The 25,853-nt window shown below is 41.8% G+C and overlaps 1 protein-coding gene across 1 annotated transcript in view; it reads left to right on the top strand.

The window, feature by feature from the left end:
• The window catches only part of MAP3K5 (mitogen-activated protein kinase kinase kinase 5), a 119,521-nt gene that overhangs the window by 19,614 nt on the left and 74,054 nt on the right, over positions 1–25,853 (top strand). Inside the window, exons 2-5 of the mRNA XM_066611226.1 lie at positions 11,353–11,492; positions 15,385–15,408; positions 22,897–23,090; positions 24,897–25,065. Of these exons, the coding sequence (XP_066467323.1) occupies positions 11,353–11,492; positions 15,385–15,408; positions 22,897–23,090; positions 24,897–25,065 (527 nt within the window). The remainder of the gene's footprint in view (positions 1–11,352; positions 11,493–15,384; positions 15,409–22,896; positions 23,091–24,896; positions 25,066–25,853) is intronic.

Raw genomic sequence — 25,853 nt, 5'->3', positions numbered from 1 at the left:
CTAATGTTCAGTTACCATGGAGGAAATCATGTTGTATGTTGTCATATCTAGTATAGCAGTTTCAGGTGCACAACGCATGATAATAATTAAAAATAATAATATTTTGGCATAGTTTAGAATTTCATATTCCACCTGCATTACTAGGCACCCACAGCAGCTTATATCTTATGAAAACCATGTTTTCTGAATTAAAGTTTAGATTTTAACTGTTTATGCACTCTATAGGCCAGTAGTTCTCACTCTTTTAGCAGCAGGACCCACTTTTTAGAATGAGAATATGTCAGGAGCCACTGGAAGTGATGTCATGACTGGGAGTGACATCATCAAGCAGGAAAATTTTTGACAATCCTAGGCTGCAATCCTACCCACACTTTCCCAGAAGTAAGTCCCATTTACTATTATTGTTAAAAGCATATACAGAGTAACCTATTAAAAGTACAGATCTGTAACATTTCCCCAATTCAGTCACATGCCATGGTAGCGTAAAGTTTAATATATTAAAAATTAAATACTGAAATGAATGGGGACCCACCTGAAATTGGTTCGTGACCCACCTGGTGGGTCCTGACTCACAGTTTGAGAAACACTGCTATAGGCTAACATTGGTTTTATTGACCTCTGGAGCAAATGAAAGGAGAGTCACTTGTTGATGGAATTGTTAGTTACATGCTTAATTCTAGTTCTCACCAGGCAATAAAGAAAAACAGATCTCTTTGATATTGACAATTACTTAAGCCTCCTCTGTGGATTCTCCTTTAATTTGTCCCTAATCCTCATCTCCATATTTCACTGGTTTTATTGGTTACTGACATTCTCATTCTGAACTGAGTGTTCTCATAACAAAGTTTTTGTTATAAAGAGAGAATATAATCTGGATCGATAATTATACTGATACTGAGGGCCTCTGATGTAGTTCTCACTTTATACTCCTATCCTTCTCCAAAATATCTATTTAATAGAATTTTTTGGGGTGTGTGAAATATATGTGGAAAATGTCTGAGCATTTTTATCGGCAAGCTTCCATTTCTTGTTCTACATCCATTTTTATTCCTGACTTCCTGACTGTTACCTAGAGTAGCTGATATGCCATGTGAAGGTCTAATACGTAGGTTTGTTAATAATTGTTTGCTTCTAACCTTGTGAAGTATAGATAACCTAGCAGGCAGTTTGTGTCCTATGCTGTTTAATTCGTCATTTTTTTCTGCTTCAGGTGTGGTTGTTTAAACTGTAATCAGTACTCGGAATATACAACTGCTGCCTGCTTTGTGTGTGTGTGTGTGTGTGTTCAAATACTCAGAAAAGAAACGGAACTGAAACTTAATTAATATACAGCTGCTACTTTTGTCTTCCTGCCTCCTCCTACTCTGCTGTTTAATCATACTGTTTGATATGCCTACTAAATGCCAAATGGGTAATTAACTGTTTGCTAAAGGATTGCAGGAGAAAAAAATACATCATTGCGACCTAGTGGACTGCAATTAATTTGTGTATTGCAGTTACATGTAATTAATACAAACATGAACATTTTGTTTGATATATTTATTTTAGAGATTTGATGTGCATATTATTTTAAAGTTGTAATGCCCTGCTTTTCCAGTCCCAGTAAAGGAAGCACAAGATAACTTACAATTTAAAAGTACAGCATTATCAATCCAAACTTTTTTGTATTTTATATTTTTGTTAGTCACCTGGAGCACTCATAATGTGATGGGAAAGTGGGATATAAATACATTAAATAAATAATAAATAAAACAAAATTTGAAGTATAAAAATAACCAGATTTATTTTATGTGTTCAGCTAAAAATATTCTGCTGCCTATATCTGGGCAGCTGTGACATTTTCCCGCCACTGCTGCCATTTTGTCCCAAGGTGTAAATGTCCCGTTCATCCCATTTCACAGGGGAACAAAAAGGAGAAACAGTGGAGGGAACTTTAACACAAAACGTGAAATATTTGAATGTACAGGTCCAATATTGTTAAACACTGATTTTTTAATACACATATTTGACTCAACATGAATGGTCACTGCAAATGAGAAGAAATGTGCTGATCCCTGGAGAAGGGGGAAAATGCATCCATTTAAAATCAGTTTTAAAAACTGCTTTTTTTTTTTACTGTTGTAGAGAGATAGCCATGCAAGCAATCATTGCATTCTTCAGCTGAGTCAGGCAAAGACAGAGGGTCCTTTGCATTTCTACTTGCTGACTGCCTCCCTACAATAGTTAGAAAAGCTATTTTTAAACCACAAATGTAAAGGGATGCACTTTTTAATTTTTTAAAACTGCTTTTATTTAACACATTTTACAGTATCAGCAGGGAGTCCCAGAATCAAACCCCTGAGGATGTTGAAGCATGACTTTATTCCATTAGGAGCAATGGGGGGGGGGGGGAAGAAATCTGGAAGTGGGTCTTTAAATCTATTTTTCCATTTTTTTTTATCCACTGATTTTTTTATTCACTAGGGGTTCTGGAATGGAACCCCAGTGGAAAACGTGGGATGACCTGTACTGTGTTCATATAAGGTACCATCTACTAATAGCACCTTCTAATTCAAATAGCTACTTATACTAATAGGTACTAATAGCACCTTCAAATGCTTGTAAATGGCAATTACAATGCTATTATTGAATGGCAGGCAGAAAATTATGCAGAAATACAGCTACTTCCTTTGTTGATCCAGTTCATTGGTCCTATATTAAATTAATGGAATCCTGAAGGAAATAAAAGGGTGTGTATATTTAAATAGGTGGTAACTCTTTGGAACTTGGGGCTATTTGCATTGCAGAGAACAATGAGAACACTTGAACTTTGGTCTCTCAGTATTGTAATGCTTAAGAACATTGATCATAGCAAAATGCAAAGACTTCTCCAGCCTTGTGAGAGTTCACTGTTCTCAGTGCACCATTTTATCACGTTAAAAATACTTTATAATGTGTTAGATTAGTGTTTCTCAAACTGTGGGTCAGGACCCACTAGGTGGGTTGAGAGTCAGGTGGGTCCCCATTCATTTCAATATTTTATTTTTAATATATTAGACTTGATGCGACATGGTATGTGACTGCATTTGGGGAAATGTTACAGATCTGTACTTTTAACAAGCTACTGTGTATATACTTTGAACAATGATAGGAAATGGGACTTACTCCAGGTAAGTGTGAGTAGGATTGCAACCTAGGATTGTTAAAAATTTTCCATGCTTGATGATGTCACTTTCAATCATGAAATCACTTCTGGTGGGTCCCGACAGATTCTCATTCTAAAAGGTTGGTCCTGGTGCTAAAAGTTTGAGAACGCCTGTGTTAGATGTATCTACGTGAGTGACAGGTCTTAGTAACAGCCTGATCCTATGTGTGTGTGAAAAATGGTAACAAAAGATCTAAACCTGATGACCTTTGATTTGCTGCAGTGAGTAATTTCTTGCTGGTGTGGGGTGTTTTGTTTTTTTATAATTGCTTTTTGTGTCATGAAAGATTGTTGGTGAGGAACACTAATCTAGTTAGCTATGTGCCTATGCATAAAGTATCTACATCAGAATATGAGCGCAACCAATGAATGGATAGGAACTGAGGATGTGGGTTCATGTTTTCACTCACCTTTGGACACTCTGGTGGTCTTTAGAAAATAAATCTCCCTAGGACTATCTCTGTAAAGTAGACTGGGGGCTACTTTGAGGATAAATGTGTCAAAGGTTGTTGTTCGGACAATCAAAGCACATTATAAAATAATTAATACTAACTTGCATTAGTATTACTCTAGTTGTATTAAATAGTAGTCTAGTTTTGAGAAATGGTACTGAAACATTGCTTTGTGAATTAGAACCTGTTATGACTGGGTTCATGTCGTGAAGCACAAAAATTGCTGTTAGTCTGTTAAAATACTGAGGAACTTGACTTTTTTCTAAATGGTAGCAGAGAAGAGCTTCATAATATGCAGCATCTATCATAGCAGAAGGACTAATGGCTGAGGACCCAATCCTATCCAACTTTCCAGCACTGGTGTAGGTGCAATACAACTCAGAGGTAAGGGAACAAATGTTCCCATACCTTGAGGAGGCCTCTGTGACTGCTTCCCTACCACAGGATGCAGTGCATGCCCCATTGGCAGATCTGTACCAGTCCTAGGAAATTGGATACCAAATACACAGACACCAAATACACAGACACACCAGTACACAGACACTGGTGCAAGGTTCGTCCTATCCTAAGCCTACCCAGGCAACATTATGCCAGCACAGTTGTCCCAGTAATGCTGGTGCAGTCCATCCCAGTAACATCCCCCAGCATCCATGGAAACTCTGACGTAGCTCATCACCCATGGAGCTCCATCCTGCCATCGGTGCATCATCAGCACCATCCTGACATTGGTGTGTCTGTGCATCACTGGTTTTATGTTGGTGCATTATTGATGTTACATCAATGTGTCATCAATATTACATCTGTGTGTCATCAGTGTGATGTCCGAGGAACCAATCATGACATCCACCCAGCCAGAGAAGTGCCTCCAGAGTGAATAGCAAGGGGCAGGCGCAGGACCAGTAAGCAACTGAAGCCGGGAGAAGGTCTCCTGCCTGCCTGTAGCTACATAGTAACAGGTACCAACTCCAATCATGAGATGTCCCAAGAACACCACATACACAACATGACACAAGAATGCCATAGCAGCCCACTCGTATAGGCTGCAGTGGCCTCAGCTGTAGAAGGGCAAATGTAAAGACCTGCTAGGAATTTCTGCGTCTTGGGTTCAAGTCTCCTCATTACACCCTCATAAGCACATACATCCAAAGAATACTTCTTTTAGCAGAACAGAGTAATGTAGAAAGGTAGCTGCCTTGGAAGAGGGCAGCCAGATGGAACAAGCACATCCCTGTGGAGGTGTCTCTCAGCTGGAAGGCGCCCTTTTGCTAGGAAAGGGACTGGGTCAAGTCATAAGGGAAGCCCTCAAAAGCACAGAGGCATAGCAGAGTGCTGGTAGCTCACTACACAAAGACACCAGCTGGCAGCCAGCAAAATGGGCTTGAGCCCAGCAAAGTACTTGCCCTAACCAGTGAGGCAGTCACCTTTTCCATGACTGGTTAGAAACACCCTTTTCAGGGAGAACCACTGTGGCAGTGGTGCACGGGGACAGAAAAACAAAAGTGGTTCAGGTGAGTATTTGGCCAGCAGTATAAATGTTTGGAGTCCTGGCATTTGCCAAAAGGGAGCAGATGCTCCCTGATCTTAGCTGTTGCAGAAGGTAGTGATGGCTAGGCAAAAGAGCCGATAACAGAGACACAATGAATAATCCTGGAGGGTCTGAATGGGGGGGGGGGGTAGAGTCATAAGAAGGAGATGCAGCATCAGTACATTGTGGCATGGGATCCCCCCATTACCTCCATTGTACTTGCTTCCTCTGCTGAGGCGGTGCAGTAGAGATTCTAGTTGGGTGTTTGTATGTGGAATCAAGAAGTTGTTTGTGAAAAGTGCTCCCTTTGTGAGCCAAGTGTTCTTTAACCATGGTTGTCAGCACCAGAGTTCTCCTTTGTACCAGAGAGGTACAGCCCTATGCTGTGTGTCAGATCATCTGAGATGTAGTCTCCCTTGCAGGGGATTCTATACAGGAATTGGTATACTTCCAAATGTAGCCTGTATTCTGTGCTCCATTGTGGGAAAGTGGGTGGGATGGGGATAGTGGGAGTGGTCCCTTCCCTGTTGTTCCCCATGGGTTTACTGTTATCTACACCAGCTCTGTTGTTGGAGTATTGTTTTTCTACTTCTATATTCTGTTTCTGTTACTTCTATATTCTGTTTCTGTCTCTGAAGGGAAGTTAGGCATATGTTGTCTCTTCCTCATCCTTCCCTCCCATGTCCCAGTCTAATCTTCTCCCTGTTGTGGCTTCTCCTCTGGCAGAGTTGTACTGCATCCAAGTGATACCCAAGCTACATTGGCACTGTGTTTTTGGCACTACTTCAGCATCCATGGGACATTCATGAGCAGACAGACCAGATGTGGGGCTGTTGTTGCACTGGTGTATTGCAGCCCTGTTCTGGGCTTTGGTGTTTGGGGGATGCTGAGATCTGCCTTGAGCCAGTATTATATAGTAGTAAGAGTGTTAACTTTAGATGTGGGGAATGTAGGTTTATGTGCCTACTCATTGTGTGGCCTTGGGCAAGTCAGAATCTCCCAGCCTAGCCTACTTCACAGGATTGTGAAGGCTAGTCTAAGCTCCTTATAGGAAGAGTGGACTAAAAATATAACACATTCACTTTAGGCTTGTTAGCTCTTTGCTTGGTTACCTCTCAGGAAAAATATTGCTTCCAAGCAGTCTCCACTGTGGTAATGTGTACCACAGGATTGTGAAAAATTCTCTCCCCATCTCTATAGTGCAACCCCATCAGTGGGTAAATGTTGGTGACAAAAATTTTCTGTCATGCTGTTGTTGATTTCTCCATGCCCCTTAATGGTTTGGCACCTTGATACTGGAAAGATCCTCTCTTTCCATATGAATATGCATGTTTTGTGAGATTATCACTGATAATAACACAGATAATCATATGCAGATGCCATCACCCTTAGATATTCAATGAGTGGTGACCAATGACAGGGCCTTTTCTGTAGCAGTGCCCAGCCTATGGAATTCACTTCCAGTTGAGATCAAGTGACACCCAATTAAACTGTCTCCTTGCTCTTCTGGGAGTTAAAGGCTTTTTTTGTTTCAACTAGTGTTTAACTGACTGCTTCTACTTTGGCTCTTAAGTTATTTGGTTTTCGGACTGTGCCACTGATTTATTGGTTATTTTAAGTTGTTGATTCTGAATTTCTTAATTTTTATTTTGTTGTTTTATATATTTTTTCATTATTATGCTGTATTCTGCTTTGAGCTGCCCTTGGGGCTTGAAAAAGCAGGTTAAAAATACCTTTTAAATAAAGATGATGCTGAGGTAAAACAGGTGTGTGACATGGCAGGAAATGCAGACTTGTTTCTGTAGCCTTGTTCCTTCTGCGGAGGCACTTTGTAATCCATAAACTTCCAAATTCACTATGTCAGACCTAAGTCATGGGATATTGACCAACACACATGCCAGTTCTGCCAACTGACTAGACAGATAAAATGGCTGCAGCAGTGGGGGGATGTGAGGGTTGGCACTGATTGCACAGTCTCTGGGACAGAGTTCTGCAATTTGGAGTCTTCTAAACACATTGACCTACTGCAATATCATATCATTTCAGTTCATAATCACATATTCATCAGTCTTTATGATGCTATTTATTATTTCTTATTAATGTTTTCATTCTGTGGAAATATTTTAAGTGGGTGTATACCTCTGTAGATAGAAATAGTGCCTTATATATTCTAATGCCAATAATATTTTCCTTTTTTAAATTACACCACAAAAATCTACTTGCCTACCAGATTCAGGAAAAGGTGGTTCTTTTCAACACTCTCAGGATAGGCTGATTTTTCAAAGAAAGATAGAAAAAGAGCCTATTTTACTGAATGAGTAGGAGGAGGAAGTGCTGTGGGTGAGACAGACAGATGGCGTGATTGTGAGAAGAGACAAATCCTCTGTGTTGCTTTTTTTATTTTGCAGAGGCAAACGAGGAGTGGATGTTGTTGCTTTAATAAGAGATTCTGAGCTATATTGCTTCCTTTGGTATGGTAGGATTATGAAGCAGAAATTGTAGACAACGGGAAACACACTTTTGTGACAGCTGCTCTGTCCAAGGTATCCAGAAAACTTTCAATGCGGTGAACATAATGCAGGTGACACACACACAGAGACTCAGACAAGGCTGTTTGTGAATTCACTTCTGTGGAAAGTAGTAGACTGACCGGAACATGACATCGCTGCTTCTGATGAATATGCAGGCTGGGCTGTTGGCTGGTGGTCTCCTAGAAATACTGGCACCTAGGAATTTGAAAATTGTATGCAGTCCTGTGCTCCCTCACAAAAATTGAGACTGATAGCTCTACATTCCAAATATTTTTCAATCCTGAGTATGTATTTCCTAACACCTGTTCTTAGATGTCCATACTAATTGGAGATGTGGGAGGATAGAAGCCCGACTTGTGAATAAAAGATGGGAATGACAAAAACTGGTGTGAATTGTAAAGCACAGTTGTGTGAAGATGAGAGAACAAAGGAAATTGCTTATATTGTGTCAGGCCATTGGTACAGTATATCTAGCTCAATATTGTCAACACTGTCTCCAATGTTTCAGAGAAACCTTTTACTTTGCTCTAAGTACAGATGCGAGGGATTGAAATGGGGACCTTCTGAATATAGAACCCCTGAGCCATGGCCCCTCCCTTGAGGAGAAATTCCACACCCTAGCAGCTTAAGACAGTGGTGACAGTGTTCCAGTCTGTTTAAAGGACCTGGTTGGTTACAACTGCTGCCTTTTCAACCACTGAAAGTATTTCATAGTACAGGAGGCCATACAGATTATTTACATGTATGTGAAGTAGCAGGGACAGCCTGGGATTGCTATTCCTGGCCCAGCCCCACTAGAAGTGGAGATGTCCATGGTAGCAGTGAACTAATGGTAAGATGTAGTCGTGTGGCGTTCCAGGCATCCTTCAAAAGAGGCATGGATTGGGCAAGAAGGGAAGATAGGCGCAGAGTGAAGACAAGACCAGGAAACAGCAGCAACCACAGGAGGAGATGTCTTGCTGAGGGAACAACTGTGTGATAAGGTGCCCATTCCCTCGCATAGCATCCGTGCCCAGAAGCAGTGGTCCCCTGGACAAATAACAATAATATAAAACAAAGGTTTGAAAGCCCTGTTCTGAACAATAACTGGAGCCTAGATTCAGAGAGGCACAGAGGGGAGTTTTTCTGTTTGTCAAACTGCTTTCTGTGCAATTGTATAATAGGAGCCGCTACAGCCCACTGACCAGAGATGCTTTTCTTACTCCTGCCTCACTGTGTTGCATTTTTAGCGGGATTAATGTTGTTTCTGAGACAGTCTGGGATTGAAGCTGCATGATGGGCACTGGTAAAGATCTATGAATAAAACACTAAACAGCAAAATCTCAAGTATATAATATATATAAGTTATAGGAGATCTAATCTAGATGGGTATCAGTTAAGAGGAGAGAAACATGATGTGAATCTAATAAGAATGTGATTTTTAAAGGAACTTTATTTTTGTATCATATCTTGTTGAAATTTACTCTTTTTTTGGTCATCAGTGCTGGATTAAAGTACAATGCGATTTTATAATGTGTTCTTATCTGTATCTCACACCTTTCGGTCATACATATTGTTATTAAGAATATTTTACTTTTCAACCAAAAGTAGTGGATAAAGCAGTTTACCTAACAAAATAAACCAATAAATATCCCCAAAGGATGTGTAATCTAAAAAAAGAGGCATAAAAGACATTGGCAACAACCACTGTAAAAGACACCATGCTGGGGTAAAAAGGAACAGTTGCTCTCTTCTTGCTAAATATAAGAGGGTACCACTTCAAAAGGTGCCTGTTTGCCAAGTTTCCATCATACTGTCACCTTTATCCATGATTCCACTTCTGTACCTATGTGGAAGGTGCCCATTGGATTGTGCTGTTAGTGAATTACTTTCTAAAGTACTTATGATTATTGAATAAAGATTAAGTAGAGATTGGAAAGGTTAAAGGTACAGTCCAGACCTGTCGATGGACAGGTGCATGTTCCTTACGCTGGTCCAGGAGTGTTGCAAACATCCTCTGGCTTGCAGACATGCATTGGCTCGCTGAGTCCTCCTCCAGCCTCTGTGCCACCGAACCCATGTAAGGTTGTGCCAGTCAGGGGGTGGCCAGTGCAGGGAGTGGGTTGGGGAGGGAGGAGGGCAGTACAGGAGTGTTCTGAGGTGGAGAGGCAGGCTGGTGGGCAGACTGGACCCTGAAGAGGGGTGGAACTGGCCTTGGTAACCTAGGTCATATCCTAACCCCCCTCCCAGCTAGTGATTTCACTGGTGCAGATCCAAGTAGTTCCACTGGGTGGCTGCCGCACAACATAGGGTAAGAGTAAATAAATCCTCTTACTCCAAGTTGCGTGGCAGCCGCCTTCAGCGCACACCAGCTGGCCTGCCAGTTCCAGCACAGAATAGGATTGGGCTGTAATTTTCCTCTGCATTATAGCGCTGAAAGGAGTGTTGAATGTGTTCTAGGGTCCACTCTTGTTTTTCATTGAGATCCAATAAACCTGGCAAGAAATTTACATTGATCGACTAGGACCTCAGTATATGTCCAAGAAGCTACCATAATGCGTAAGGTGAAGAGTCAAAAATGTGGATCTATCAAGAAAAAGTTATAATTGCTGCAGAAGCCATACTCAGTCATTATAATACATGGATATTTCTGTATGGTAGGGAGGAATGAGAGCATGCTGGTAAACCCTGCCCCTGCACCAGCATGCTCTTAAACCCTGCTTCCCCATTCATACAGCATTTGTGTGCTCTGTCAAATGTTGTACCTGGGGGACTTTCTTTCCATGATGCCCAGCATTCCAGATCACAAGGAGACAGTATACCTGGGTACAGTGATTGGCAGCACAGACAAATACTGCTTGCATGGGGGGGTCAGTGGGGAGGCTTGGCGCATGCAGGGACAGGGCTTGCCAGCATCCACTTATTCCCTACCCTATCACATGGACAGCATCCAAACAGAGTGATGATGTTTCAGTGTTGTGTTTGCAAATAGAGGGTCACTTTAAAAATTGGCTCCAAATGTTAGATTGGAATTTCATTTATGTACTGCCCATCCTGTCAAGAGGAAAAACAACCAGAGAATTCCAGAGGAGTCTGACTCCAAAAAGGAAATGCCTCCCATTCTGTTGTTCCCTCTTAGAAGTACAGTCTTTTTGAACACAAGCTGGTATCAAGTAGTAGCCTAGATCCTGCTTTTATTTATAGCCTTTATTTATTATATCTTTTGATTTTATCATTGGAGTCCTATTCTTGTTAGTAGGTTTCTGAATGAGCTTTCAAAACAATTATTTTTACTTTTTCTATTTAAATGGTTGGTTGGCAACCTTCAGTCTTGAAAGACTATGGTATAAGCCTACAGCACCGGGTATTCCCAAGCGGTCTCCCATCCAAGTACTAACTGATATTTTTTTTTATACTGCTGTTCCTTTACCCTGTGTCGAGCCCTAGCCTGATCTTGCCTGATCTGGGAAGCTAAGCAGGGTCAGGCCTGGTTAGTACTTGGATGGGAAACCACATGGGAATACCAGGTGCTGTAGGCTTCTACCATAGTCTTTCGAGACTGAAGGTTGCCAACCATTTTTACTGCTGAAAGAAATTGTCAGGTTAATTGAAACTATAATTGATACTGGCATTTAGCAACACTAGAACTGACTACTTTCCCCCCCCCCCTCATTCTTGCAGACATTGCAGTAGTGGAGATGAGTGATGCCTTCCGTCAACCTTCACTCTTCTATCATCTGGGAGTCCGAGAAAGCTTCAGCATGGCCAACAACATTATTCTCCACTGTGACACAAATGCAGACTCTCTGCAGTCACTGAAGGTAGCCGATGTTCTCATAGAATGGAAAAATTGTGGACCTGGAGAGGGTGTGAGAAATATTTGAAGTCATTTCTTATTGCGCTGTGATAAAATCCTCCATGCCCAGACACTTCTTGGTATGATTTGTCATCATGATTGATTAGCCGCTGGTAAAGTATGCAGAATGCTCCAAGCAAGGTGTGCTGGTAGTAAAACAAACATTAAAGCATGGTAACTGTGCTGTGAGAAAGGAACTCTTTCTTGACCCCCCCACCTGCCCCCAAATCTACTCTGGATACTGGAATTCAGCCTTTGACCATAAACACATTGTAGCCATGGAAGGATCACCAAAAGAAAATGTAATGATCTCTTCATGTGTTAATTTTCCTTGTTCTGTATATGTAATAATTGGTCTTATGTCACCCTATCCGTAGGGCTCAGAGTCAGTCATACATGTATTCAGAAGTTGCATTTAAAAAACTAAACTGAAGAGAATTCTGTGGCTGTCCTAGAAGGCATCACACTATGTGAAGGAAGGGAGCATTCTACCCGCTTATTCATTCTACTCACTCTTGCTTCTTAACAAGTTGCCTCAGAAGTACAGTGTGGTAGAAAGGTGGGATAGTCATTTTTAAAATAAAATAAGCACCCAGAAGGTATTCTTATCCCTACTTTACTCTGTTAAACTAATTGGGCTGTAATATCCTTGTAGCATCTGAAACAGTGCCCTAGTTAATCTTCATGGTGGTGACCTAATGTTTCGATTAACAAGGATTTTTTGAAAAAAGACTTTTGTCCTTCATGACAAAAGACGCGTCTTTTGTTCCTCATTGATTTCCTGTTGCAGTTTACATGTATGTTCTCCCCAAATGTGGAAAAAAAACACTGAGACAGTTGAGAGATAAGATATTTAACTGAGATCATATCAAAACTAAAAGAAATGGGCTATCTCAGTGAGGTTCTGTCATTAGAAGATCAGAGTTGGAAGAAACCAATAAGTCACTCCTTTGACTGGATATCCTGTACCTAATGCATCCAAGATACATGCTTATCCAGTGGGTACTGGGAAATGCTCAAGAAGGAAACCACACTTCTTTCTTAAGTGGTTCAGTTCATTGTACTGATATTATGGCTAGGGATTTTTCACTGGAATTAACCTCATCATGTATTTCTGATCAAATGAAACTAAACAGGAGAGCCAACTTAGAATGTGTCCTAACCCCTTCTTTACGTATGCTGTGAAAATCTTAGCATTTGGGACCTGAATAGATCCAGTGCAGCACAGTGCATTCCACATATAGGCTTACCACAGATAGTTGATTTTATTAGACAGCGTTAGGCAGCAAATGGTCTTAATCAAAAGATAGGTCTTATGATGCTTACATCTTATACTGCAGAAAGTGTGCACACACCAAAACAATATAAGACAAAGGCGCAGTTAAAAGGTCAGATTGGACATTTCATCAGAAAGCTAATCTCAGCTTCACATTTGCTGAGATAATGGAAGGGGTGGCATGTACAAGAAAGATGGGCTGGCAGGTGGAAAAGAGGAGTACTTCACTTCCCTGAGATTCCCCCATCTCACTTCCAGCTTTGAGCTCCAACTGGATGAGAATTGTTAAGTGGGAAAAATTAGAATTGGTAAGTGGGAGAAGTGGGTGGAAGAAAACTGGAACCTTCCAGTTTTGCTTGCAAATGTCTATCCAAGCCCCTGTATTAGCATAAAAAAAAGGAAAACAAAATTGAGAATTTTTATTTCCATCACAACAGTCTAGAACAGTGTTTTTCAACCAGTGGTATTTGTACCACCAGTAGTACTTTAGGTGGTGTTCAGGTGGACCCCCAGGCCGCCACTGCCTGGAAGCAAGTCCAGCAATGCAGCGTGAGAAGCAGCAGTAGGAGGCTCGGCTCAGCGGGCAGACTTCCAGCGTGCACTTTTTGCACACTTGAAAAAGCCTTTCCATCAGGCCTTAGCCTCTTACTAGTGCCTGTTGTGTTGCATCTGGCCTCCCAATCCAGAGATAACTGGTGATGACATCATCACTGTTTATTTCTGGTTGCACTTCCAGTAGATGGACCATGCAAAGTGGTACTGCAGGGAACAAACATTGAGAAACACTGGTCTAGAGTAGTAAGTAGGATTGTATGCAGCATAGAAGACATTTCACTTCTTACTTTTTTTCCAATTTTGAGATTAATATTGTTTTACAATGTGTGAACAGCAAGCAGTAACGTTAGCAGTAACGCACGTTACTAGGTCACTTTCTGGACAAGTATAGTCAGTATGTAAAGAATTTGCTGTTCCCATATTCTGCATTTGCCTGAAGGAGTTTTCAGGGACCAGTGGGTGGAACAAACTGAGATATTTTTGTGACTTATCACAAAAGGCTCAGACCTTGTTACCTGATGTTTGATGCTTGTAACCTCAGAAAAGTGGGTGAGACGTGGCAAATGGGCTAATTTCTGACTAGTCACATTGTCAGGTGGGCCGAGAGTTCAACAGGATTGGTTGCCGATCCCTTTCCACCCTGATCTTATTAGCTAGTTTTATAGATCATGTTCATTTAATAAGCCGTGTTCTGTTTAATTCCAGTTTTGGTGCTGGCTCTTTGTTCATTGCTCCTGCAAAGATACCCAGGCATGCGACTGAATAGCATTTCTTTGTTCCAACTTAAATTGCAACTCTGCCTCCAAACCCTCTCCTCACTCATCAACAGTTTTCATATTTACAAGCTTATGCAGACATTTGTGCCCTTTTTGATAACTTATTAGGAACCTCAAATGTATCGTGTAGGACAGACTCCATACGGAATTACTATGTTACTTCTCCAGCACAAATGCATTACTTTGTTTACTATAGGCCCACAGATGGGAGAGATAAATAAAAATTTTTATTTACCTCCCTGTAGACCACCTGGTCTCTAATGAGACTTTTTTGCTGGCATAAATCTAAGAAGTCTTTGGAGCCATGTCCGTCCAGGAAAAGGGGGAATTGGATCAGGCCATTTGTGCTTTCAGCGCAAAGTGCACAGTGGTGCCATAGCTTTCCTGCCCAAACAGAGTTTACTCTGATAGATCAGAGATCTTGCAGTTTAAACCCAGCATTGAATTGGACTGTAAAATGTATAACCACTGCAAATTTATATACAGTGGGGCTGAATGAAGATTTTGGCATTATGAGTCCTTAGAACAGCCTGTGAACCTTGATTGTTGGATTGATGGCATTAATCTTGGTAGAATCAGTGAAGCTTCTGCAGGGAAAGGTTTTGGTAGATAAAGTGCTTTTTGATTAGGTCATTATATTTCTGATGGCTTGCCATTTCATAAATGCAGAAGAAGCAATGCTGGCACAATGTCATGATGTTGTTATTCCAGCATTTGCACCATCACAAATATTCAGAATTGTAAATGCATTCATTAACAAATAACTTTGTTCTGCAAATAATTAACAACTAGGTATTTTGCTAACAGGACTTGTAGCTCTGTCTTATGCAGGTTTACTCGGAAGCATGTGCCACTGAATTTAGTAAGGCTTACTCTCATGTAAGCACGCATAGGATTCCAGTCTTAGTAACTTGTTCCCTGTTTTGTATTTAGGGTTTCCACTTTTCTCTGATCTTGCTTCTTGTGACTTCTTGAAATTTTAACAGGCTCACATATACAAATTAGGCAGAAAAGTACCTCCTGTTTAAAGTGTGTGGGCCAAGCTGTGATAGGCATAGATAGGAATGGGACCAGTGAAAAGGTTACAACTGTACTTGTATACATTGGGTTCAATGACCAATATTGTACCAGTTTTTTTAATTCCCATAGATGAGTTCCCAGTAATGTAAGAACAAATACAATGTCAGATACACTCAAGAGTTCAATTATGTACAACCTATAATGCATATGTATCTATCCTTCCTTTGTAGGAAATTATTTGCCAGAAGAATAATGTAAGTATGCTTTTAAAAACCATTTCAGTGCTTGAAATTCTGTGCCATGCAGCTATGTTCATTTGACCATTTATTTGTTTGAAGATTTTAACCGTATTCCATTGAATTTTCTATGATGTTGCCATTTTTTCCATCTCTGTTCAAAATACCTGACTCCCTGCTTGCAAAACTGTAAGCTTAAAATTACACTCCTATACACATGTACCCAGGAGTAAGCCCCATTGAACACAGTGGCACTTACTTCTGAGTAAACATGTATAGAATTGTGCTGTTAATTTTGTAAAGCTGCTGTTGGGTGCCATGTTTACCTACTCCTGCTGGGAAACTTTCTGTCATTCATCTCTATTCTTTTTTGTCATCACACATGCACAGTTCCTTGATTCTCTCCCCTTTGCACCCCACTTTCTGTTTTCCTTTTGTCTTCCTTCAGGGCTAGTGCAGGTGAGTGTTGCTCTTTGTTCCTGCAAGCTGTGTGTACTATAGACAGATAAGTGCCCAATCCTATCCAATTTTCCAGTGCCAGGGCAGCCATGCCAATGGGGCATACACTGCATCCTGTGGTGGGGAAGCAGTCACTGAGGCCTCCTCAAGGTAAGGGAACATTTGGTCCCTTACGTTGGGGTTACATTGCGGCTGCACCAGTGCTGGAAATTTGGATAGGATTGGCCCTAAGCATCCTACTCTTACCAGCGCGGACAACTAATAGGGCAACATGTCCCCACACTGCCATAAAGCATCCTGGCCCTTGAACATGAGAAAAACCCTGCTGAATCAGTATAAAGATTCATACATTGAACCCTTAGTTTAATGGCAGCTAGGAACGCAAATATTGCAGGAGGCACACACCCTCATTCTTCCCTTGAAAAGGACCTGTAGACTCTATAGAGGGAAGAGTCTGTAAGGAAGAATGCGGGTGTGCCTGCTGCAATATTTCAGTTTCTAGCAGCCAGTAAGATGGAATGGACCAGTAATCTTTAACTTCTTAGCTGTTGCCTATTCAATGTATGGTATTTCTTGAGAATTCAGGGAAGCCTTGTTGGAACAGAATAAAAAGGGCCAAGTTCATTTTTGGGTGTGGCAGAAAAATTGCTAGCAAAAGGCTTTAAACTTATCTGAAACTTGTTAGGGTTTTGAAAGCACTTCCAAGAAAGAAAGGGAAGTAGCGGAGAAGGTGGATAGTTGCAAGAACACCTCACATTCTTCAGCTTGTGAGGTTAAGCATTTATTTGCTGTTACTCTTAGGAGATGGTCTTCTTTCATACGGGTTTTGAACTACTTGGCACTATTTCTTTGTAATGTGCTTTGTTTGGGGAAGGAAAACTTGTGGTTTTTCTCCTTCAGTTGGCATCACAGTTATCTAAAGTTTGGCACATACATCATAGGCAGTTGCAATCATGCAGAGGAAGTCCAGTGGCAGAGCTGGGCAGGATATCTTTACCACTGTGCTATGTATTTTGGTGACTACATCAGAAACTGTATCAGGGACAGGAAACGTGTTAGAACATGATTACTATATATTTTAGAAATGAGACAAAAGATGCTTCAGAATGTTTCATTGTATTGAATTGACCTGAAGTGCTGCCGTTCTTAAGTACTGAAATCAGTGAAAATGAGGTGTGCTCAGCTTCGCAGAAATGAAGGTTCATTAAACTATCTCTGAGTGCCAACCTTAAAATCTCTGTAGTATGTTTGCACAACTTGGTGTATCTTGTCCATCTCTGATGTTGCTTCTAAAGCCTTCCTGTCTCAACCCACTCAAATTTCAAGCAGACAGCCAAATTCTAGTTCATTCATTTTTGCACTACGAATGACATTGCAGTTGTGCTTCTTTAAGACTTATGTAGTTCCAGTACTTGCAGTGCTTCTTAGTTGGAGAAGAATATGACTATGAAAGAAGTTTCACAATGTACACAGCAGTCGGAATTTGCTGCAGCTGCACCAGTGTTGGAGACATGTGAAGCAGGCAGATATAGTGGGGACCCAGGGCTAATTATTTTGGGAGATGTGTCCCTCCCCACATTTTATTTACTAGTGGCAGTTGCTTGTTACCTGAGTGTAGTGAGAAGGTAGTAGATTAATATATTAATGTCAGTTGAAAACCAAGAGCACAATCCTGCCCTCTCTTGTGAAGAGCTGGGTTGGAAACAATGTATTAGGTCCAAGCATGACAATCTGAAGTGCTTTGCTTTGTTTGAGGTATCTGCAACCCAAAACTTATTTGCACATAATACTACTTCAACCAGAAAATGGAATAAACTCTGCATGTGGTGAAACCTGTTTGCTTCATGCAGAGGATTAAAGGATCAGGAAGGAGAGCAGGGACACAAGTAATTTGGATTGGCCCCCTCCTCTCTGCCATTCCTTCTTTCACTATTCAGTAATGTGTGTGTGTGCATGAGATGTACAGGTGTGCACGCATGCATAATTAAGCTTCTATGCATGAGTACCAAATGTAAGGAGGGGGCAGAGAATAAGAAGTATTAGGCAGTGAGATAGCTAGCTAAGGGAGCAAGTGAAGTGCCACCCTCGAGGGTGTGTGTGTGATACCACAAGTGACCAAAATCATGACAATCACGATTTTTAGGTTATTAGGAAGAATGCTATCATTTTATATACCATTCAGTGTGTAATTTCATGAAGCATCTAGAGTATAATATCTGCTTTCTATCCAATGTTATGGCCAAAAACCAGATAACAAAAATACAACTGTCTTCTGTAACAAAAAGTAGATTTCTTTAACTCAGAATGGACCAATGAGACTGATTGTACGACGAGCCAAGGAGATGTGATGACACAGCATGGAACCACTAGGTATTAGTGACACCGGGGGGGACGGGACTGTCACCACTAGTGACCAAAATTGTGGGAATCATGGTTTTTAGGAATAATGCTATCATGTTATATAATATCATTTGATGTGTTATTTATGGGAGTATGTAATGAAAGAACTCGTTTTGAATTATCTGTGTTCTTTCAAATGCTTTGAGGCAGGCTGTGCAGCATGGCCTCTCCCAGTTTGAAGAGGCACTTGCCCAACAGACTGAGGCAAAGAGGCAAAGAAGGAAGGCCCACAGCCAGGGAGACACACCAGGGACAGACTACATTTGCTCCCAGTGTGGAAGGGATTGTCACTCCTGAATTGGCCTCTTCAGCCATGCTAGACGCTGTTCCAGAACCACTTTTCAGAGCACGATACCATAGTCTCCCTAGACTGAAGGTTGCCAATGAATCAAACGTTATATCCAAATAAACAGGAAAAAAACACAACTGACTTATGCAACATGGATTTCCTTAGCTCAAAGGTGACAATGAGACTGACAGCCCAATCCTATCCAACTTTCCAGCACCAGTGCAGCAGTGCCAACAGGCTGCAAGATATATCCTGCAGTATGGGGAGCAGTCATAGAGGCCTCCTCAAAGTAAGAGAACGTTTGTTCCCTTACCACAGATCTGCATTGCGATGCTGGAAAGTTGGATAGGATTGGGCCCTGAATGTTCTGAGAGCTAACGAGGTGTTGTTATGACACAGCATGGAACCAATAAGGTATTGCTATGATACAAAATTACAACTGTCTTCTGTAACAAAAAGTAGATTTTTGTCAGCTCCCTTTTTCATGTATCAGAGCTAATATAAGAACTCCTATTCAGTTGTGTGCGTGTGATAGGCAGCCCAATCCTGGGTGCCAGAAATGGCTGCCTCTGCATCCAGTGCATCCTAGGCAGCTGCCGCCACCTCCTCAGGAGAAGGGGATTTTTGTCCCCTTCCCCCAGGTAAAGCGAGTAGCCCAGCAATGGAGCTACTCAATTCTATGACAACCCATGGATCGGCATAGAATTCAGAGCCTCCATGCCATGTGGACATGGCATCCCTCCTGCGTCCCTCCTGCCCATCTCCCTCCCCTGACTCACCTCCTCTCCACCCTCGACCACCTCCCCCCACCCCAGAAGCCACCTCCCCCGACACAGCTACCTACCTCTTTGCTGCCCAGTGGTCCATGCGACTGCTGAGCAGCGGAGCTCCGGTGCTCTACTGGTGCTAGTCCAACGCTGGTCAGTGCTGGGCTAGCACCAGCACTCCACCTGTGCACGGGCCTGCAAACGTGCGCTGAATAGGATTGGGCCCTAAGTTGGTCACTGGTTTTTTTTGTTGGTCACTGATTTGTTGGGTGACCTGCACAATTATATAGTAAAATGAATAAAGTTAATGGGGGTGAAACCATGTGTTTCCTCACTGGGTGACACCAACTTTAGTGATACCACTGGTGGGAAGTTTGAGTGTTGTTGGTCACTGGCTTAGATGACTTTTAAAGTGGATTCTAAACATTCATGGTGGACTATTATTATTAACTGTGATGGTTACATTGAACTTCCAGATGCAAGGGCCATATGTCACTGAGCACTATGTGCAGGGAAGCAATAGTATGGGAGGGCGCTGATGTTCATCCATTGCTTGTGGGGAGATATTCACTGCATTTATTTTCTGGCCATGATTATTACTCATTTCATGTCATGACTGTTATGATCTCTCAGCCTCACCTACCTCACAGGGTTGTTGTGAGGACAAAATAAGAACCATGTGCCCACCACCCTGAGCTCCTTAGAGGAAGGGTGATATAAATAAATAAATAAATTTGCCTTGTTGGAGGGTGTCAAACATTTCTGGGCCCCAGGCGTCAAATGTCCTAGCTACATCACTGGGATTAGGCCTTGTGCATAAATGTGCATACCCCCAAGTCTTTAAAGATTCTTGAATTTTATGAATGTCTAACTTTTCTCATTTATTAATTTTTCTGTCCAAAGAATGCTGATGCCAACTATTTCTATTTTGTATTTTTGAAAAAGGAGACAATATACTGTTATCCTACTCTGTGTGGGCAGTTCCACCATTAATATTTTTTACTCCAGGCAGTTGCCTTGCAATGACCTATCCATGTCGTTTCCAGTGGATCTGTTTTTATTATTCCTCATGTGCATGTGATAGAATCTGGTATTCCCCAAGTTAGAATGACTCAGGGCTCTGCAGGATTGCCACAAGAAAATGACGTGGAGCAGAAATAGGTGGTGAATTTATCACATCCTAAGCAATTGTGAGCATTGAGCACCTGATGAAAGACGAGAAAGCATATCGGAATTTTAATTTGCTGAGTAATCATATTAACTTTGCTAGTCCTCATTCTATTGCTTCTCTACTAAATAGCAAACCTTTCATTTCTTCTTTGTGAAAGGAGAGTCCCTGCTGTATATTTGTTTTCACTGCAGTATTAGCACATGTCAAGTGGATTTCATTGCTAAAAATTATGGCAGAAATTGGTTTAATAATATGCTCTAAATTTTGCCATCTGTTATGACTGTTTGAAAAAAAGGTCCCTGCTGAGATGTACTTTCAACAGTGTGATGGATACAATATGGTTATTTTGGATGTTCTCAGAGAGGAATAATACAAGGGCTCTAAAAAGAAGAATGGATTCAGCATCATCATCATGGCAATTTTCCTATCAAGCTAACCAAGAATAATTACAGAAGGACATAATGAGTGCTGTGAGATTACAACACAAAGCCATGATGTGACAGTGACAAATTCTATAATAAATATATCTCAGATTCCCAAGAACTGTCAGGATCTTTACAGCCATTGAGAGTTGTCGTTCTTGCAAAGAGGATGGTTACTGTCCAACACTATCCTATTGGGCTAATCTGCTGGTGTAACTAATATTCCGCCAGCAGATACAGCCTTATGATAGTCATAAATACACAGTGATGGGTTGTGGCAGGCCCACTGACCCAAGTAAGCCAGTGGGAGAGGCAGAACAAGAGTTGGTCTGGGCACCAGGGGGTGGTGGGGGCAGGGAGGAGAGGATGAGTTTGGCAGCAGCAGCATCCACTGAATCCAAACCACCTTCATGGACCTGATTCCCCCAGCCTGATCCACGTGGACTTGTGCCAGCGATTTTGCTATGGCAGGTCTGTGTTGACCCTTCCAGGCTTCAGAGCCTTACCCCCAAGTAAGAAAACAAATGTTCCTACCAAAAGGAGACCTCGGGGGCTCCCCCCTTTGCAGATTGTGGTGCATGCTCCTGCAGCATGGCTGTGTTGGCAGGGGAGACAAGGGATAGGATTGGGCTGTATGTTTGGTTATTTGGAAGCAAGTTCCACTGAGATTGAAGGAAACATAAATTTCATTTCTGATTTCAACCTTTTATTCTAAGTAGGTCATAATTCTTTTCACCCCCATGAGCCCGATATTTCACTTGCACTAAAAGTTGTTCTCTTGCTATTCTGTTATGATTAATATCACTATCTAGATGCTGGATGGTATGTCAATAACACCAACTAGATTCTGTGGAAGGTTTTAATTAAATGCATAATATGCTGCCTTAAATTTAGTCAAACCATTGGTTCATGTAGATCAGTATTGACTACAACTTGCTGACAGCAGCTCTCTAGGGTTCCAAACAAGGTTCTTTCCCAGCTCTGCAGTGAGATGGGATGAAATGAGCTGGGACTTTTTGCATACAAAGTTTCTAGTTTCTGAAACTAGAGTATTGTAAGAGGCTGGTTTGGATGATACTTACCCAGCCAGCCCCTCTGTGATCATTTGTGCTGTGTGGGCTCCAATGGCATGTGTGCTGCCTTCATTGCCTGGCACAGTAGAACATTCTGTTTTAATCACGTGGGGGGAGAGATTTGTTCAAACCATTCCCTTCATGTGCCACTAATATAATATTTAAAGTAGCTATTCAGATGTTTACCTCCCCAAAATTAAGGCAGAATACCTCACCATGCCTAAAAGTAGTCAGAATGTGTTCATTCATTACACACCTGCACTGCAAATGTGAGAAAAGTAGCTGGCAGAAAAGTAGCACCAAACCTGTACTACATAAGTAATGGATAAAATTTGTATGTACAACTCTGACTTAATGTTTGCCACCAATGAATGCACATGAAGTTACCCGTTCCTTTATGCCATTCATTGTTGGAGGCCCGGATCTGTATCCCTACCCTGCAACTGATGTGGTATGTAACAGCTAAAAATGCTACTGTTCCAAGAACATGTGGAATTAACTGATGCATTCCATTTTTGTATGTGCTTCTGGTTCAGTTGTTGCTGTGTCTGTGATGTTTGTGCTTCGATTTGCTTTTGTTTCAAACACCACCACATGGCAACCTGAGAACATCTTTGTTGCGTCTGGAGGTCCCATGGACTGGACCCACGGATTTCTTTATCCGTGGGTTTCTGTATCCATGGGGGGTCTGGGAATGAATCCCCTGCAGATACCAAAGTCTGAGTTTATTTCTTTAATACCCAGCTTGGCATCAGAATCCATTTAAAAGAAAAACCATTGTATTTTTACAGAGATTTATGAGCATTGTATCCAGTATAGGAAGCCTTATATGTAGCCTTAGCTTCTATGCATTACTGCCTCATTTTAATATAATCTATGCAAAGTACTTGCTTTTTAAATACTTGTATTTTTTCACACCTCACAGATGTGTATTGGCAACTACATATTTGTTCCATATATGATAACACCCCACAACAAAGTATATTGCTGTGAAAGCAGTTTTGTGAAGGGATTGACCGAACTGATGCAGCCCAGCTTCGAACTGTTCCTTGGGCCTATATGCTTGCCCTTGACTGACCGTTTTGTTCAACTTTTGAAGGTGGCACAGGCCAGTTCAAGGTAGGAGTTCTCACTGTGGTTCTTCTGTTGGAGAATTCTCATGGCCAAAACCTATCAAAAAGGGGAAAGATGTATCTGTGGGCAATAGATACAGTAAACACAGCATATGGCATCAATATGCGTGGAGCAGTAACCTTGGAGCTGTAATCTATATCAGGCTAGATGGGCAAATTCTTCAGTGGGGTAGGGAGGAAGGGGAGGAGGAGCAAGTCTCCAGGCACCTAGGACTTCCCATGGGGCATCTGCCAGCTGAAAGAAACCTTTTGTGCAGGGGGGGGTACTGGCATGGGGATGACATGGGGGGAGTAATGGGACATGACTGGCATGGGGAATCATGGGGGAGCCTCAACAGCACTGGTGCTGGTAGTTCATTGCCTAAAGGTGTAAAAACATAAAAAGAGCCCTGCTGGATCAGGCCAAAGCCCAACTAGTCCAACTTCCCATATTTCAAAGTGCCCCTTTAGATACATTCACTCACAAGACAACACGATACCTGTATCCTGTTGCCACTTTCTTGCATGTGGCATTCAGAGATAGGCTACCTCTAAAACCTGAAAGTTGCATATAGTCATCATGACTTATAACCTGTGATAGACTTTGCCAGCATACATCTGTCCCATTCCCTTTCAAAGGCTTCTAGGCCTTCAGGTGGCATCACCTGTGGCAAGGAGTTCCACTGATTAATTACGCACTAGGTAAAGAAATATTTCCTTTTGTCTGTTCTAACTATGAGGAACACATGGCCAGCAGCATTAAGGGGAATAATAAAAGCTTCTTCAAATATGTTAGAAGCAGGAAACACGTCAGAGAAGCGGTTGGCTCTCTGGATGGTGAGGGAGGGAAAGGGGAGATAAAAGGAGACTTAGAGATGGCAGAGAAATTGAATGAGTTCTTTGCATCTGTCTTTGGAACTCCTTGCCGCAGGATGTGGTAACGGCATCTGGCCTGGGTGCCTTTAAAAGGGGATTGGACAAATTTCTGGAGGAAAAATCCATTACGGGTTACAAGCCATGATGTGTATGTACAACCTCCTAATTTTAGAAATGGGCTATGTGAGATGCAAGGGAGGGCACCAGGATGCAGTTATCTTGTTATCAGCTGTGCTCCCTGGGGCATCTGGTGGGGCCGCTGTGAGATACAGGAAGCTGGACTAGATGGGCCTATGGCCTGATCCAGTGGGGTTCTTCTTGTGTTCTTATGTTCTTAACTCTCTCGCTAGTCAAATTTTACTGGATGTCCCCTGGTTTTGGTGTTTTGAGAGAGGGAAAATAACTGCCATCTATCCGTCTTATCCATCCTATGTATAATTTTATATGTCTCGGTTATGCCCCTCTCAGGTGTCTTCTTTCTAAACTGAACAGCCCCAAATGTTGTAGCTTTTCTTTGTAAGGGAAGTGTCCCAGTTCACCTTCCTTAAGAGGAAGTGCACAGGCTGGGAGCCAGGCAAGAGAGGTTTGAACGCTGCCAAGGAACTTGCCCTAACGAGCAAGGCACTTGTCTTTTGCATGAGTGACCATAAACAGCAGGGACATAAGAAGAGAGGGATTCAGGATCCCACATAAGCAAATCCATGAACTGCTTGCTAAAAATCCAACCACAGCATGACAAAGAGCACCCCATCCAGCATTTAACACCTTGCATCACTGCAGACAAGGCACACTTAACTGGGAGGCTGTAGCACATGGACCTAGAGGGAGCACTTCATGGGCCAGTCATTGGGCTGGCACGGCCACATGCATGTGCATGTACACACACAAACCCTGACCCTGTGCAGGCTTAAATAGATGATTTTCTTTTCTATTCTAGCCGATACTTCAGGGAATCGATTCTTAATGATATCAGAAAAGCTCGGGACCTGTACACAGGCAAAGAACTGGCTGCAGAACTGGCAAGGATACGACAGCGAGTGGATAACATTGAGCTTCTATCTGCCGACATTGTGATAAACTTGCTCTTGTCTTACAGAGATATTCAGGTAGGACCCTATCGCTTAATTTACATGTATTACTTCTGTTATCTTTATTCCACCCTCACACTGCCAATAGTAGGCTTCTCACTGACAGTATAATTAGTCCATTATATCTTTTGTAGATGCCATTTGAGAAATCTCTCAGTGTAAATGTTTGGCCTGTAATGGATCTGGGTTAGGTACTGCTTCCAATGAAAAGAGCATAGTGACGCACAAGGGAAGCTCTGGATAAATGGCTCACTGGCACTTATGTCTCTTTGCACAGTGAAAGCACTCTTAGCATTGCCAGATTTAATATAACTTTGTTTCCATGGCAACATAGGCATAGATGAATAAAGTCTGTGAAAAGGGATGGGTACCTAGTGGATTCAGAGTTCATTTTTTTTTTAAACATTGAGTGTATTATCATATTAGGGGATACTGTATAAGTGTAATAGATGGGATATAGTGGATTGTGTGGAAAACTTCCATATGTGTCCTGGAATCTTTGAGAGCAACTTTATTACCAGGAGCCTCCCTACGCTGACCTTCCCAAAACTGGTCTAACTTCAGGAATGGTATCTAATGGTAATGTGTAACTGATATAATAGCATCTCAGTGTAAACACAGAGCCACTAAGAACATAAGAACAGCCACACTGGATCAGGCCATATGCCCATCTAGTCCAGCTTCCTGTATCTCACAGCGGCCCACCAAATGCCCCAGGGAGCACACCAGATAACAAGAGACCTGCATCCTGGTTCCCTCCCTTGCATCTGGCATTTTGACATAGCCCGTTTCTAAAATCAGAAGGT

Source organism: Tiliqua scincoides, chromosome 1, assembly GCF_035046505.1.
Source record: "Tiliqua scincoides isolate rTilSci1 chromosome 1, rTilSci1.hap2, whole genome shotgun sequence".
In the NCBI taxonomy this organism is placed as follows: Eukaryota; Metazoa; Chordata; class Lepidosauria; order Squamata; family Scincidae; genus Tiliqua; species Tiliqua scincoides.
Note: the sequence above shows the minus strand (reverse complement) of the source record. Positions and strands in the feature narration are given on the sequence as shown.